The sequence below is a fragment of the Filicampus tigris genome, chromosome 18, assembly GCF_054856515.1.
Source record: "Filicampus tigris isolate MCC_2025a chromosome 18, RoL_Ftig_1.0, whole genome shotgun sequence".
Taxonomy (NCBI): Eukaryota; Metazoa; Chordata; class Actinopteri; order Syngnathiformes; family Syngnathidae; genus Filicampus; species Filicampus tigris.
Genome location: NC_141234.1, coordinates 8,688,296 through 8,705,204, shown reverse-complemented (window position 1 = coordinate 8,705,204; position 16,909 = coordinate 8,688,296). Strand labels below are relative to the sequence as shown.

The window sequence follows — 16,909 nt, the reverse complement described above, 5'->3', positions numbered from 1 at the left end:
GCAGCTCAAAATGTCACATCATTATGGAATAACAGCAGAGACATTTCAATGACATAAATATTCCAGAAAATCAATGTAACTCTATACATCATTTTTTTGTTCTTTATTGTTAAATATTGTCGTAGAATATCATTATGTTTTGCAGAAGCTGTATTTAGCCATTTAAAAGAGACAAATGTTGTCTATCCACAATTGGTCTGTGAAGCAAGTGCAGATTTAAAATATTTTTTGTAGAATATTGTCAAATTATCGTTAGAGTTTTTGGAAAAAATAGAGATTTTTTTTGTTGCTTTTTTTTTGCCCATATCGCCCACCCCTACTGCTGACTGATTAATTACAACAATCAAAGGTCTGATAATTCCCCAGTGGTGATAATAACATTAAGTGTGCTTTATTACTTCGGGTGGAAAAAAAGCTTCTGTGTTGGCTAAATTGTTTCTTATTTAGCATGCATCACTGTCCTGTGATTTAATATGTATCCAGACAAGTGCATGCTAAACCAATAGCAGTTGGTGTACTGAATAGACACCACCCACGTAGTAGTCTCAGGTCAATTAGTGGAGCCCAGAGCTGCCAACGGAACTGAAGTAAGCCCTAAGTGAAAATGCTTTGAAATCCAGGTTAAAAACATTTTCCCCCCATTCCTATGATTAAAGTCTTTTTCTATCATCCATTTTCTCAAAATGATGTTCTTGTACTGAACCTTGTTTTAGTAATTTCTGTAAACTATTTTTTATTTCTCTACTCTGCTTTTAAATGTCTTAAATTCTCGTTTTTTTTTTTTTTTGTTTTTTTTTAATGTCTTCAATTCTTTGGCCTTTAAATGTTGTTTTGGAACTATGTTTAGCACATTAAAGCGGAAGTCAACTAGTTGAAACACGGCATTCTGATTAATTTTGCGTTTGTGGAATGTAAATTAAGCAGCAAAATGCACTCGTTTTTAGCCATCTCTGGGGGCGTCCATTTTGTCTTCTGTCGACTGAAAATGACATCACAACTGCTCACAACGACCAATCATGGCTGACCTGTTTTCTGAATGTGAGCCGTGATTGGTTGCTGTGAGCAGTTGTGATGTCATTTTCAGTCGACAGAAGACAAAATGGCCGTCCCCGGAGATGGCTAAGAAGGAGTGGATTAACACCTATTCCACAAACTCAATATTTATCAGAATACCTTGTTTCAATTAGTGGGCTATTCTTGAAAAAAATATGCTTGGGTTGACTTCCGCTTTAAGTTACCTTGTGTACAAAATATACTATATAAATAAAGCTGCCTCTTCTACTGTACTAGTATTGTTTCTTTTCAGTGTGGATTTAAAACACATTCATCGGATAAAGACCAATCTATGTTGTAAGATGCGATATACCAAGGATGAAAAAATAATTATTCGATCTAGTGCTACACAATATTACCAACAGTGTTGCTTATGTGACTATTTTTCGACCTATTTTACAATATGCTTTTCTCTAGGGCCCCACTCATATGGATTTTTTTTTTTAGGCCAATGCCGATTCGGATATTTGGCAGAATAAAATTAATTAATCAGCTAATTAAAAAATATAGACTGAATAAAAACACGTTCTGCACCCCACATGACATGAAACCATATCTATAAGCGGGATCATATTGCATGGTTAAAGCAGGGCCCTCTTAATGCGTCTTGACGTCTAACAAAAGTCTTGTGTTGGTTTAATATCTCAAGCACGGGGAGAGCGTTAAAAAGTGAAACATACCCATCTGTGTGCCAACATGTCGGATCGGGTACAATTCTGGACAGGCGTAAGTGACAGTGAGCCCATGGCGCCAACATCCACATCCTCGATGATCTGGTGTCGTGTTCACATGGATGGACTCGCTATGGCTGAGGTGAGATGGCTCTGAGGGGGGGGGAATAATCAGAGGAAAGTGTGAAATACAAGCCGGGTTTATATGTGCACCTTCGGTGGGGTATTTCCATCATATGTGCCATCTCCAGGGTCGAAGTCAAATATTTTGACGCTCACTCAAGGGTCATACTGAAGGCTAACGTTTCCACAAATCGAAGTAATGATGGTGCCATGTGATATTTTGGGGAATCATTTCTGGTTGGGATTGTTTATAGTTATATCTTTACAATTTAACAAAAAAAAAAAAAGGGAACAACTATAACAATTTTATGGAAACTGTTACAAAATGAAGACGTGATATTAAAGTTTAGTTGATTTGGTTTTTTTGCCTCAATGTTGAAGTACTTTCAGCCGTTTATTGAACAAGACAGTCAAACACACAAATACAAAATGAATACACTCGCAAGGAGCATGAGAACGCGTCAACCCTGAACTAACCGTGTAGTAAATGGCCAACTGGAGGTGGAGTCAGAGCTGATGACATCACTCACGAGGCCATGCCCCCTTAAAGGCACACCAACACATGAACGTACTGCAGGGTGGTTGGTACTGTTCAGCTAAATAACACTTTATAAAACCAGTTTTTCTTAACATTCTCCTTTATGTTTTATTACATTTTTATATCTTAGAATACAGTGCATTTTTCTTTAAAAACAAAACAAAGGCCACTGGATGGATGGTTTTGATGATTTAGAAAGTAGGTACCCTGTGGTCAGTTCAGACCGCTTAATTGAGGCATTTAGCGTCGAAGAGACTTAAAAGCGCCGGCCCCCGTCAACAGTCCAATAAGGGACCCTCAGTCGGACCTTCTGGTCTTTTGATAGGACACTCGGCAGCATCCTTTGGGCTAGTTGCACCCCCCCCCCCACAATAAACAGGCAGGCCTTTGTCACCAGGAGTAGGTGGGGTCTGAAGGGTTGCTCCTCATTATTATTTTCTAAAGTAATTACACCTTATTATCTGTGTTTATTTTAGCGGGGGTGCGAGTGTGCAGGTGTGGGCCATTCTGTAGCGGGATTGGCAGACTCACTGCTGCATGTACCCCTGAGAGTCTTTTTCTTTTTTTTTTTTATTAACTCTCTCCCCTCATCTTTACTTTTGGGGGGTGTTAGTCGTAGTATTGTATCCCTGTTGCTAATTTCAGCCCGACAAAAGAAACGTGCAATTAGGGCCATTACAGCAGCAGCTGTGAGCTTCCGAGCCACGCAAAGACCGCCGCTTTCTCCCCGGCTCGGAGATTGTGGCAAAAGAACGAGCCATCATGGCGCGCGGCAAGCGTGGAGCGGTCAAAGTGGCCTAGAGAGTGTGCAGGAAAGACAAGAAAGTAAAGCTTTTGATAGTGGCGCGTTTCTGCAGTGAGAACTGCGGGGAGTCTCGCCCACAGACTGGCAGGCCTCGAGAACAATGGATCTGCCATCTCCCAGCGTTAAGTGTTATGAAAAAGTGCTCGCCGCCGCAGCTTGGCTGCTCGCTCGCATGCGGTTCACCGCCGCGTGGGCGCAAGGACATCTGCAAGTAGGGAAATGCTCTTTTGAACTACTGTAGAATGGCACTCAGTGGAGCAAAGACCCCCACCGAGGATGAAGAACCCTCGTTTAGTGCACCTTTGTAGACAACTACAGGCGTGTGCATGAATTGTCATTAGCATTTACGCACTATTCAGTCAGGTGTTAGGTTGCGGGGACCCATTTTAAAGTTAAAAATAATACAAAAAAAACAAAAGTGGGGTGAAAAGTAGATTTTTGGTTTGAAACTTGTTGAATCAATATACACAAATTGGTTCATTTTATGGATTTTAAGTTTTACAATGCATTTTCTTAGGAAGAATGAGAAAATTATCCTCACTGGAGCATTAGCTGTCAGAGGTGATGCACTTAATATGGTTCGTAATGGAGTTAATGAGATTATAGACAGGGATTGGGATTTTTTGTTTGTTACTCAAACTATAATAACATTTAAATTTGCCCCTGGTCTAGTTGACCCCTGTTGTTCCTGTTCCTCACAAAACTAACAAAGCTGGCGTCGGGCTGAAACCCTGCTGTGTCACTATTTGGCAAATTTCTTTTCTTTTGGACAAATGGACACATTTTGTCAGTCCACGCTTGTTTTTAGAAATTGAACAATCTAAAGTAGTGAAAACGGATTGCTTTCTTTGATGCAATGTTAATGGTTTGAACAATTGCTAACTTCAGGGTCTCCTGAAAAGTGATGATTTTGAAGGTACGAGAATTCCGCCCGACGCCAGCAATAAGGTCAAAGCAAAGTGAATTTATTAATGATGAGTCTTTTGTTTAATTAAAACACATAATAATATATTAAATGGGCCATTTTATACATTTTTACTATTAAACTTGTCATCATTTGAGAACATTCTGAGGTAATGCACAAAATAATGATTGAAAAGGTTCATACGAATTAATGAGGGATAGACGATGTTTATTTTCATATGCAAACACGCCCCAGGTTAATCTGCACCAGGGACAGTATTGTGATGTAAAACGTAATGTAAAATATTTGTCAATTGTAAAATCCTAATGCAATTTGACCCACCCTTAAATAAAAAAAAAATAAAAATAAGTTCACAAACACGAGCACTCTACCCGCCTATTTTCCTGGTGAATACTTTGAGAATCATTACTTTCTGGCAATTTTAAATAAGCAAAGAAATGGATGCCATATTTGAAAATCATGCTCCCGTGATATCCATGTGTTCAACCCAGCTAATTATCCTCCTTTCATCAGTCAACATCAGCCTGCACTTTCATGTTGAATCACGAGGGTCACAAAGAAACAACAAAATGCCGGCGAGGAATTAAAGAGCTGTTTACGTTGGATCAAAGACGAAGCAGCGCAGCGACGCAGCGAGAGCCCGCAGATCGGCGCGGGCTTGAATACCGCCGTGGGCCCGCCGAGGCCCTCGCGGTGGCAAACACAAGGGAACAATCTTACGCTCTCAGCACAAACAAAATGGCCGAGGGTTCCTCCTCTGTTGCTCACACTTAACGATTCTCTCGCTCGACTGACTTCACGAACGTCACAATAATCACCAACAAGGGCCCTTAGTGGCACACACACAGCTATTATAGTTAATTGATAAACTAAATGTTTATTTTTTTTTTTTCATATATATAATTGACATCACTACTCTAGATATCACCTGTACAACCGAGTGCGATGTCACTGAGTGGGATATTTATTCAAATTAAGTATAGTACTGTACTGCATTGCATCCTCCTGAAAGGGAAAGCACACACTTGCATGTTCCTTTAAATGTAACCAGAAATCTTATTACGAGGACTATATTTCAGTCCTTTTAACGCAAGACAAATGTGAAGACGTTGAAATTCCTAAAATGACACTCTGAAACAAATGGGAGCATAAAACACTCTTGTACATATTGATAGTGTTATTTTCCATTTAAGGAAAGCACATGGCTGTCATTTTAAGCGGATTAAAGTTCCGGTCATAGTGGCACGCATTTCACCTCATTGAGCCCAGAAGCAAGACGGGACAAACCAGTGCTCGAAAGCATTTTGCTAAGGGAGCGTGGCGAGGATAAATTGGCCAGTGGTTCTGTACAAGAGTCCCCGCTGAGCAGAGCGGAAGAGCAGGGCCCTGCTGGCAGCGGAGGCAGGCCCAGGCAAGGCGGGCTCATGGCCCCATGCTGAGACCCCCTCCCTACCTCTGACAAACACGCCAGTGGATAATCTCTCCTTCAGGGTCTCGGCCCGGCGCTGCGGGCCTGAAAGGGGAAGGGGCAGCGTGCAGAACAAGTTTTGAGAGTGTGCGCATTTCACACTGCCTCACGCACACTTTATGACGCCGTCAGCACAAGCTGTAAATATCTGCTCAGAAAATTCAGGTCAATTTGTTTGCTACTAACAAACCACGATCTCACAAAATATAGTAGTTGTTGGTGTGATTTTGGTCGGGTTGCAGATTTAAAAACAATGACACTACCTTGATTTCTGCTTTTGACATTGCTTCAAAAAACATCACAGTGAATCAAAACAAGCAATTTTGGCATCATCCCACGTAAAATCAAACAAGATTTTTCACTTCACCTCTCAGATTTGCTTCAAATTTTGAGGTGCAGTAAGTGATTACCTTGATTTTACCTGCCTTGGACAATTATTGAGTACATTTGTCTTGTTCCTGCCTATTGGTGCCTTTTTCACCCCCCCCCCCCAAAAAAAAGCCTCAAATAAATAAAATGCCAATGAAAATATTTTACACAGATTCTGGTCTTCCTTCCATGAGGAACAAACATTTATTTTTTGGGGGTGTGGGGGGGACCACACCCTGTTGTTAAATGTTTTAACCTCCCCAAAGGTTATCACTGAAATGTTACCAAGAAGGTCAAATATTTCAGAATATTTCTAAAGTAGCTTCTCCAGACCTTTTAGTACCTACAACACTTTGTGAAAATGTAATACTTTACTTACCTTTGAAGTTGAAAGCTGTTGTTTTTTTCTGAAACTGTAATACCAAAATCCACTTCCTCGGGAGGTTCAGTTTCCAAGGTGGACATTTAGAAAGGCATTTTAACTTTGGCTGAATGTTTGTTAGACTATTTCTTTCCAAGTAAATGATTTAGAACAACGTTTTGTGTTTCCATTCCATTTTCAACCACACCACAAAGTTAGAAAACAATCTAAGAGATGAAGTTAAGAAATTCTTGACTCATTTTCCATTAAATGACCTACATCAGGTGTGTCCAGCTCCGGTTCTGGATCTCAAGGGCCGCTTTCCAGCTCTCCTTGCGGCAACACACCTGATTTGAATGATCAGCTCATCAGCAAGCTCTGAAGAAGCTTGGTAACGATCATGATCTTTTGAAACAGGTGCGTTGCAGCTGGGATAGATGGAAAACAGGCAGGACACCTGCCCTTGAGGACCGAGTTTGGACACACCTGACCTACATAAAGACAATTGTGACTGTAGATGTAATGGTATATATTTTTGAGGTTACACAAACAAATCAATAAAGCAGAAGTCAACCCAAACATATTACTTTCAAGAATATGGTCCCAGCAGGCCCACTAGTTGAAACACAGCATTCTGATTCATTTTGCGTTCGTGGAATATAAGTTGAGCAGCAAAATGCACTCATTTTTAGCCATCTCCGGGGGCGGCCATTTTGTTTTATGTTGACTGAAAATGACATCACAACTGCTCACACCTACCACTCATGGCTGACCTGTTTTCTGAATCTGTGCTGTGATTGGTCCTTGTGACCAGTTGTGATGTAATTTTCAGTCGACATAAGACAAAATGTCCGCCCGCAGAGATGGCTAAAAACGAGTGGATTAACACTTAAACTAGTGGGGTTGCAGAGAACATATTCTTGAAAAAAATATGTTTGCATTGACTTCCCCTTTAATTCAGGTTAGATGACAAGGTAACACACACCTTATTTACTTAAATTCACAATAGTAATACAGAGAGTAAATGCACTCGAGAGTTGTTTTCTCTAATCATTTTAATTCTGTCAACAATTCTTACAAAACAAAATAAATGAACATAAGAAACCTCTTCTTCCCTCCTCTTTTTGTGGTCGGCCTGTAATATTCACATAGAATTGTCCATTTTATCCACATGGATCTTGTCAGCCACTACGACGTTTCCATCTTGTAGCCATGCTTTTCCAGCTCCGCTCTACCGATCGAAAAAATAATGACGCATTATGAAAGAAAGCAGTGAGGGGACTTATGATTGTTAGTGTCGCTCAAATAATAAAAACAGTCTTTTTGCATTGCAAGTGTGGCAATGGCATTTGAGAACAGAAGTCAATGGAAAATTCATTTGATACATTTAGGCACAATTCCAGTAAGAAACAATGCAAAAGCTGCAACATGGAAAACAAAAACCAGACTGCATCACATTAACTGAATAGGTTATATTTTTGCCCCTCTCATGTTGTAAAATAATGCAAGAAGAATTTTAGCAGTGCAGTCCACAGAAAACAACTGTTCAATTAATCCCCACCCTGACAGTACCAATCTAAGCTAAGGACTTTTGGTATGTTTTTCTTTTTTTTTTTGTCTACAATTCAACAATTGAATGTATAACCCAAAACAATTTTGGGGTATAGCACATACATACTACACTACAGAAAGTTCAATTTCAAGTTATGTAAATGACCCGGTTGTTTTTTGTTTTTTTTATTAACCTCAAGTAGACAAATTACTATAATCAACTACAAAAAAAATTGTAGTTAATTTCACACAACCAAGTAAATCTTTAGTTATCTGCCCATTGCTCAAACTGCGCCTGTGAATGAACCTTTCTGGACTTCTGTTCCACTGTTTGGAAACATGGGAATCAACATAACTGTTCCCACCTCACACTTACTTACATTCGAAGGAAGCCAATGACATGATAGGCCTGGTTGCCCCAAGTTTGTGTTTTGTGATATGTCCACACACCTAACACATTCCAGGACTGAATTGCTGCCAAAATTTAGCGGCGTGACTTGCCGAGATTAAACAATGGATGTCTCAAATTTTTTGCTTTTTAACTCCGATAAAACCCGAGATGTTGATTATTGGCCCTGCTTGTCATCGGCACCTATTTAAGAACACCACTCTGAGGCTCGATAAATGTACTATTACCCAAAGTGATTCAACCAAAAATCTTGGGTGTTATATTCGACCCAACTCTGTCTTTTCAAATGCACATTAAGAATATTTCTAGAACCGCATTTTTCCATCTCCGTAATATTGCTAAAATTCGTCCAATTCTGTCGAATAGTGATGCAGAAATTTTAATCCACGCGTTTGTTTTGCTCGCTGGTCTTCCCATGTCTTGTATTAAAATCCTGCAGTTAGTCCAAAATGCCGCAGCAAGACTCTTGACAAGGACGAGAAAGTTCGATAATATTACTCCATTATTAGCCAATTAGCATTGGCTTCCAGTCCACTTGAGATGCGATTTCAAGGTTTTGTTACTTATCTACAAAATACTGCACGGCTTAGCACCTTCCTTACTCGTCGACTTAATGATACCGTATATTCCGATCCGAAACCTTCGGTCACAAAATGCCGGCCTTTTAGTGATCCCGAAAGCCAAAAAGAAGTTCGCAGGCTCTAGAGCATTTTCTATTCGAGCACCGATGCTTTGGAATGCCCTACCCACGGATATTAGAGGCATTAACTCAGTAGAAATGTTTAAAACACGACTTAATACTTACTTGTACGATTCAGCATTTAGTTGAACTGTTTGTTTTGGCCTCTTTACTGCCGCTTCTATTCTTTTTCTGCCCACTTTTCCCAGGCTTGGGAATCAGGTGATGACGACCGAATTGGAGGTTGCTGTTTCGATCTCACAGCAACTGACTGCTACAAGATTGGAAGCTGACCACATCCTCGGAGGCGTTGTTATGGAGATTTCTACATTGACGACCATTGGGCCCCTGCTCACTTCATCGATGTCATCTTCCTGCTGCACTTCATTTGATTAACTTTCGCATCACTTTAAGAAACACTGTATAGTACTATAATGTGTGTTCAATGTTGCCTACTCGGCATTCATTGCAGCTTGAGGGGGATTCCCCCATCTGTGGTCCCTTCTCAAAGTTTCTCACTTTTCCTTGCCCTCCTGGGGGGTGATATCAGGGGATGTCGTGTATATGATCTGGTGTATATGTGAAGCCCTTTGAGACTTTCCTGTGATTAAGGGCTACATAAATAAATTTGACTTGACTCTGCAAACTAAAACGGATTGTCTGAAAGCTAAGGCTTTTGTCTATCATTTAAATATTTGTTGTGAAACAGGTGAGACAGGATAACCTCTGGAAAATTATTTGGGTATAGGTACACTTCATATCGACAATAAGTAGTGTTTAACACCTTAACTGGTTGGAGAAATCATCCTCAACGTTGTCGTCGTCCCAGTTGTCTTCCCAAACATGAGCATCTTCATCCTCGTCCAGCCCCGTCCAGTCTGAATATATCCGCAACAGGCCGAAAACAATGCGTGGAAACAGACGGAAATGTTATAACGGAAACAAATGTATTTTCAAATGAACAAATATGTCCACCACCTCACAAAATGCCCCTTTGAGCAGGTCTTGTACAGTGGCATGTGTCCGTATTGTTTAGCTCACAGCCGGCTAATGCATTTACCCACATGACAACCTAAATTTTACATTCAAAAAGAAAGAAAAACGACAAATCACTTACGGGAAAGAACATTTGGCTGGTTATCCAAACATTACTTAAATTAATTTGTTATAGTGGCTTCTACGGCGAGCAGCTTCGCTAGTTTACTGCACCTGCTAATTGCTGCTAGGTTAGCCTTGCTAGGCGAGCTGAGTCACTGCTAACAGGCCGAGCTCACATACAAAGCTGACAATTAGTAATACACTAAGAGTAACAACGTCAACACACATCGTTTGCTAACCTTCAGCTGGGAATTCCTCAAACTCGTCGTCCTCCTCCAGTAGACCGAGGTCGACTGTCTGCTTTTTGTCCGACATGTTCACCGGTTGATGCTCCGACGCTGTTCGGATGTGAACGTTTGCTGGCGCGCAAAGGATTGTGGGACGGGTTTTGGCTCTTGAGGCGGGTAGCGGCTGCGCTGACTGCGCAATGAAGCGCAGCATAGAGCTTTATGCGCTAAAACTCAAATTTACGATGTTTTAGCGTTAGTAAATTGTTAAAAAATTAAATTAAATTAAAATTAGAAATTACATTTTATATAAAATGAAAAATCATATACAATTATTTTTTAATTATAAATTATTTACGTTGAAATAGTCATTTTTTTCTGCTCAAACGTTAAAACAATGCTGTCTTGATAAATGATGTGAACACAAACCGTAATGTTTTAATCTCTTTTAACTTGCATTTAAAATGGACTTGAATTTGAAGCTATTTACAAAGCGTTTATGTAAGAGACTAAACTTATGCCTTGCATAGACAGATAGATTCATTCATTCATTCATTCATTCATGCATACATACCTACATACACGCATCAATTCTTTGTTTCATTCTTCATCCACAAGAGACATTCAAAATTCTAGTTGTCTCCACAAGGAAAACAACACAAGCAAAATAATTATGCCAGGTGTGTGTAAGTATAGTTATGCGTATATTTCATTGTCACTGAATTAACTATTACTGTTTAAAACAAATATTGGAGATGCAACATTTTAAATCTTCAAAATATTATAAATATTCATACCCAATAATAAAGAATGTTTTTTCAAGATATTAATGGAAGTATGCAGTACAGTGAATAAGTGGTTAGCACATCTGTCTCATCGTTCTGAGGTTTGGAGTTTTAACCTCAGCTCCGGCCTTACTGTATGTTTGAATGTTCTCCCTGCGCTTGTATGGATTTTTTTTCCTGTGTTTTTCTTCCCAAAACATGAAGACTCCTAATTGTCCTTAAGGTTTGAATGTTTGTTTGTCTTTATGTGCCCTGTGATTGATGAGCAGGTGTAAGTGTTTTATTGTTTTGCAACACACATGGATAAAAACGGCTGTATTGTAAAACAGAAAATGCAGTCTGTCTGTCTCCTCCCTTGAAGCCTCTCCACCACCAATACTGAACACACATACTGCTTCTATTTGGCACAACTTTAAAAGGGTTTTGCTCCTTCCTGAAAACATATGCACACAAGTCAACAGTCACATCTTAGCAACCGTTTTTCATTTAGGAACAAACGCATACAGTATCCCATAGGCCTGCTCAAATAATGAAGCAACAGCCACAACCTAGACGTATTCTAGATGAATAAGACAGCTAATTTACTACAAAACCACTTGCCCCACAAAGAAAACGACTGACTGCTACTGTCATCTGATGACAGATGGAGCTGAGGTTTCAGCTTAAGACTACTTATTCTATTTCATTTTGTAATTATCCTAAGCCATTGCGCAAGACAATGCCGCTACATTAAGAGGCGAAGCAAACTAAATGCAGTGCGGGAAGAAAGTTTAAATAGCTTTGTTTGTAGGAAAAGCCTCGGGCCAGTTTGAGTCATGCTTCAATAGGGGGGTTTGTAACTTTTTTTTTAACAATCACAATGTAAAATTGTGCTTCAAATCAAACCAATGCAAGAGTAGGTGTAGCTTGCGTGAACAGGTTCTTTGCAGCCCATTACAATGTATTTGAGGAGAAAAGGTCTTCAGTGGAACCTCCCAAGACAAACACCCCCAAAGGTTGTACTATTTGGAGTTCAAATGAAATTTCCTGGAAAAATACGCCTCAAAGGTAGGGCTGGATGATTATGGAAAAAATACGATTACTTTTGATTGATATTGAAATCCCGATTATTAAAACTCAACTACTCACGCCCGTTGAACACTTTATTCTTGAGCACTCTCTTTTTTTGTCAAGTACAAAATGGCCTCATAAATATCATGTGAAATCCAAGCCTCTTGCATTTTCATTCTGCTACATCCACACGTCCAATGCTTTGCATCTTTGTATATATTGAAGCCTCGAATAATAATAATAACGCATTACCCTTATCTCTTCACAATATTTATTTTTGATCTCATGTTATTTTCACAAGTCTTGGGATTTACTGGGCTAACCTGGGATCTTGGGGGTTGTATTTTGTGCATGGAGAAATGTGTGTTGGTACAGCAAAAAAATAGTCCTTGGATCTTTGTATCTTTGAATTTTGAGGAAAGAAAAATTCCTTGAATCCCTGAAAACTCAACTTGCAATATAACTTTAAAGAACAATAAAAGAAGATAAATAAGAACATACTTAACTACCTGTTGTTCCTGCGCGTTTTGACCTCTTAAGGTGTAGTGTGGTGCCGGGCATGGTTGCAGTACACACTTAGAATGAGAAGAAGAAAATTGCGATTGAACTCTATTAACAAAGCTTGTTTTTCACAAATTGGGAAGAATTTGTGCTTTGAGTAGTATTATCTTACCTGTGTGTGTGTGTTTCCACAGCGTCTGTGTGTGAATATTCGTTGTTTGAAGGAATATGACTCCCGAAGTCGATGCTATTTTCCCGTTAATATTTGAACGGGATCCTCCATTCACGTTAGCATTAGCGCTTGCGATGCTTTGAAAACGAAGTATGCATTTGACCCAAGTTGAGTCAAGATTTTGATCAGACACCATCACGGAATGGATTGTGTTCCACTTGCTAGTGAGGCTTTTTAAGTCAATCTAGATCTGAACTGCCAGCATTCTCTAGATTGGAGCTGACTCTGGTGCCAGTGTCACTCAGTCTTTGCAGGTGAAGCCCTGGGAAATGGCCTCCTCGTCCGCCCAGCATACCTGAGACTGCAGTTACATCGCTGCTGGCGCCTGTAGTCTCTCGTCTCTAGAAAGAAAAGTGAAAAAAAAAAATGAGCGCGGTGGGGAGGGTCACAAAAGGGAGATACAAGGTGCCTGTCGTAGCACACACACACACACACACACACACACACACACACACACACTCCAGCCACCAGGGCTTGTGTCTTAGTAATAGCATCACATTTCTGTCCTGGGACAAAGCCCCCTGGGGAAGGACGGATCGGCGGCAGTTACAAGTACACTGAAAGAGACAGTCGGGCTCAGATCAAGATTCCAGCTTAAGACCACCAGACACTACTCTACTATGCATCTCTTGATATCACTGGCTGGGCTGGTGGCCTTGAGGCAGAGCACGCTGAGAGGGCAAGGGTGGAAGTTTGAGAGTGTACCACATCGAGAGATTATCTTCCAAAAATAAAGCCCTCTTTTTTCACATGGCAGAGAAAGTGACACAGGAGGACAGACGGTCGTCTGCAGTGTCTTCTGCCTCAACCGTCTGGACCAACCTCGGCCTTCTTGTTGACTAGAAACCACTAAATCCATGCTGTGACAACAACAAACTGAAAATCGTAGATAAGTAGAGCGACGTTTAGTTGAGCGGTTGTTTCGGATTGTATTGGTTTTGATGCGGCGTTTAGTCCTAGTTTGACAAAAGTCCTAGTTTGACAATAGTATATAAACCACAACGATAAACATGTTTTTGGTTTAGCCTCAATGTTTTAAAACAATTCTTTTATGCTAAATACATTTTATGAGGCATTTAGAGTGATACTTTTGACATGAAAGTTTGCACATGAGCACGATTAGATTTCTGACTAAACTCTTTTAACACTTACATAATGATTCAATTAGATTAGCTAATCAACGCTGTGAAGCCTCGCGAGGAGAGAGTTATGAGATCAATTATATTAATGATGCATTGAAGTGACTTAGCCGTCTTATTAATAAGGAAAATCCAAGAGAAACATGTCAACTCTGCTGAGAGGAAGTCTGCAGGGATCAAACTATGCTTCCAGGATATGTCTGTCAAGCTCCTGTATTAAATTTAATCCTAGCCAGTCAGTAAGTCTGCTCTATTGTCTGTTGTGTGGACTGTCTTTTCATAAGAAAAGAGTTTAGAGGATGTCAATGGCGCATGTATTTCTAAAATGCTATCAAATGGACTCCAAAAATAAAAGTGCAATGGTCTGTTTTATCTTGTGTTTGCTGTACAGAAGTCTCTATTCATCGAGATGTCTGTCAGGAAGAATTTAAGTTTCATATTTTGCCCCCACGTCCGTCTTGAAAAGCTCTGTCATCTCGAGCTTGAGGTACAGTTTGCCAACAGGCTAATGGTCCTTTATGACAGTACAATCTGATGCCTGTCCTGTCTGGCCTCCAGGTAATCCTGTCCAAATCGGCGGCTTAGCCCTGCTCGGGCTTAAGTTGCATATTTTGTTTTTATCTGGACACTGCTGAATAATGCTATCACCGGGGAAGAAATGAAATATGGGGGGTCTAACTGACAGAGAGTTTTCGGAACAATGACACCCCTATATTTATGCAAGACATTATCGAAAATGTTCTGCTCCAGGACTCTGGATGGATTTTGATGCGGGCTTGGAAAGGTCTATTTAAATATTAGTTAGGGTTGCAACTAGCGATTATTTTAATAATCGATTAATCTGTGGAATGTTTGTGCGATTAATCGAAGAATCAGATTTTTAAAGAAAGTCATGTTTTAAATTCCATTCCTTAATTCAAAAATAGGACATAATTTCAAATTGACAGTGCAAAAAATGTGCAAAGATAAATTAATTATGATTCGGTTACTGGTTTGGTCTGGAACATGTCAGAAAATAGGCAAAGAATTGTTTTCCAAAGTAAAAGTAAATGTTTTATTTTGGTTCAACACAAAGATAATCAGCCGTCTTTTTTTTGGAGGATTACAGAAACGGGATAATATTTCTTGTTAAGCATCTGAAATTCTGAGGATTTGGACCATTTCAAATTTTAAAAGTATTGAAATTAATTCATTACCAAAATAATCAACTATTAATTTGATAACCGATTTGTTGTCCATTCATCGATTTTTCGTTGCACCTCTAATATTAATTGTTCACCACTCATTCATATTGTATATATGTTTTTTTACCATTTATAATATTTTTTGATACTTAATTAATTGTTTGTGTTCTTTTTTTAATCCACCATCTATTTACTATACCGCTTGCAATCATTAGCTCAAGCCTACCCCAACTAACTTTGGGTGAGAGGCGGGGTACACCTTGGACTGGTTGCCAGCCAATCGCAGGACAAATCTTTGCATTAATTTTATGTATTCAATTATTCATTATGACATACAACCACAAAAATGATTTATTTACCATATTAGCTTTCATCCATTTACTCTGTTGTTCTTTTTACTCTATTTCTGAAGATTGATTTTGTTCTTATTTTACATTAGAAGATCCAAATCGTTTGCATTGTGCCTGGCTAAGCCATGCAGAAAAAATCAGGATAAAACCCCTAAAATGTACGCTAATCACTCCCCTTAAAAAGCTTTTATGTATTGAGATCCCCTTTTAATGAAATTAACAAATCGACATCTATTTCCAGCGATGTGTACTAACAGTTTAATAATGGCAGTGTGTCCGTGTTCCAGTGCCACGGTCCTGTACTGTATGTGAAAGCACTCACACGCTCTCACCATAGGTGGTAACCCTCTCTGACAAAAGCACTCTAATTGGAAGTACCCATTATCTGCAAAGTCTATCCTCATGCCTAAATCATTAGCTTAAGTTGTCCTTGTGTAAAAATAAGTTAAATTTTTTTTTTGTAATGGTACATGATGGATAGCCACACATTTTCATTGATTTCCCCGAATCGTTTCGAGGTGAATTAAAGAATACTATGAATTTGTTGCGCCGCTTTAAAAAATGCACTGTTTCTTTCCTTTTTTAATAAATGCCGCTGTAGAGTGGAGTTAGGGTCAAGCGCATGCAGTGATTCATGCTCACCTTTTTGCCTTAACAGCTTGAAGCTTGAAGTGCATCTTTTGTGCTGTGACGTGTCCACAGATCATCCCCACAAAGGGGCCTTTGTGGACAGTGACACACATCTGCGGAGAAACCCTGGCTATACCTGAATTTGAACACTTGCAGGTCAAGTTCGCTCACTGCCGAACAAATATAGCCTCCCTTCTTTATCTTTGTTGTCCGCGTACTATTTTAAGCAGCTAATTACATATCGTTGTTGCCTACATATCTATCATCGCTCTCCTTTGTCTCACTTTGCCGGAGAAACTCCTCCCTCACTCCCTTGTTATGTATGTCAAAGAGCGCATGTTTCTCAGTGGGGGGGGGTTCAGCGGATGAGTGACAAGACCTGCTCTGCTCTTCTTGGACGGCTGTCACACTCACATCTGTCATCCGGGTGCAGCCACCAGAGATGCAAATGAGCAGATGCCAGAGGTGCCGGTGACAGCTCACCTCTCTCTTTCTGTCGGCGTTCCAAATGATTGGCTGGGTTCAGCCGGGTAACGCTAATTACGTGCTAATTAAGTTTTGCGGGTGAACATCCATCTGCGGACTCAAATGTTGCCGTGTGAGGTTTGCAGGCTTGCAATGGGATTTCTGAGTCCAAAAAAGTCTGAGCCTAAAGTTGGATAGATGAGAGCAGTGGCTTATTGATTGAGCCCCAAATGTCAGGTAATCCTGTTCTTTTCATTGTTGATTTTCAAAAATGTCCGCCTGACTCTATGTGCCCA

General features: G+C 39.9%; 2 protein-coding genes across 5 annotated transcripts in view; both read right to left on the bottom strand.

The window, feature by feature from the left end:
* Nucleotides 1-6,646, bottom strand: part of LOC147132329 (uncharacterized) — a 79,379-nt gene extending 72,733 nt beyond the window's left edge. For all 4 annotated transcript variants that reach the window (XR_015082105.1, XR_015082104.1, XR_015082103.1 and 1 more), the window contains exons 1-2: nt 6,332-6,646; nt 1,734-1,877 (exon numbers count right to left, since the gene is read on the bottom strand). Coding sequence is in view for 1 of the 4 variants with exons in the window: in XM_086014703.1 (XP_085870829.1) it covers nt 1,734-1,816 (83 nt within the window). In the remaining 3 variants the exon portion in view is untranslated. The remainder of the gene's footprint in view (nt 1-1,733; nt 1,878-6,331) is intronic.
* Nucleotides 6,647-7,350: 704 nt separating this feature from the next.
* sem1 (SEM1 26S proteasome subunit) lies at nt 7,351-10,459 on the bottom strand. The gene is made up of 3 exons (XM_086015457.1): nt 10,290-10,459; nt 9,737-9,830; nt 7,351-7,544 (listed from the first exon to the last, which is right to left on the bottom strand). Exons 1-3 carry the CDS (start codon nt 10,363-10,365, stop codon nt 7,502-7,504), a joined length of 213 nt encoding a protein of 70 aa, XP_085871583.1. The 5' UTR covers nt 10,366-10,459; the 3' UTR covers nt 7,351-7,501.
* Nucleotides 10,460-16,909: the final 6,450 nt, after the last annotated feature.

Coding starts and splice junctions, on each gene's coding strand:
- sem1 (XM_086015457.1), bottom strand. CDS start 10,365: ATGTCGGACAAAAAGCAGACAGTCGACCTCGGTCTACTGGAGGAGGAC. Junction 9,831..10,289: donor TGAGGAATTCCCAGCTGAAG/GTTAGCAAACGA, acceptor GGATATATTCAG/ACTGGACGGGGCTGGACGAG. Junction 7,545..9,736: donor GATTTCTCCAACCAGTTAAG/GTGTTAAACACT, acceptor TTCGATCGGTAG/AGCGGAGCTGGAAAAGCATG.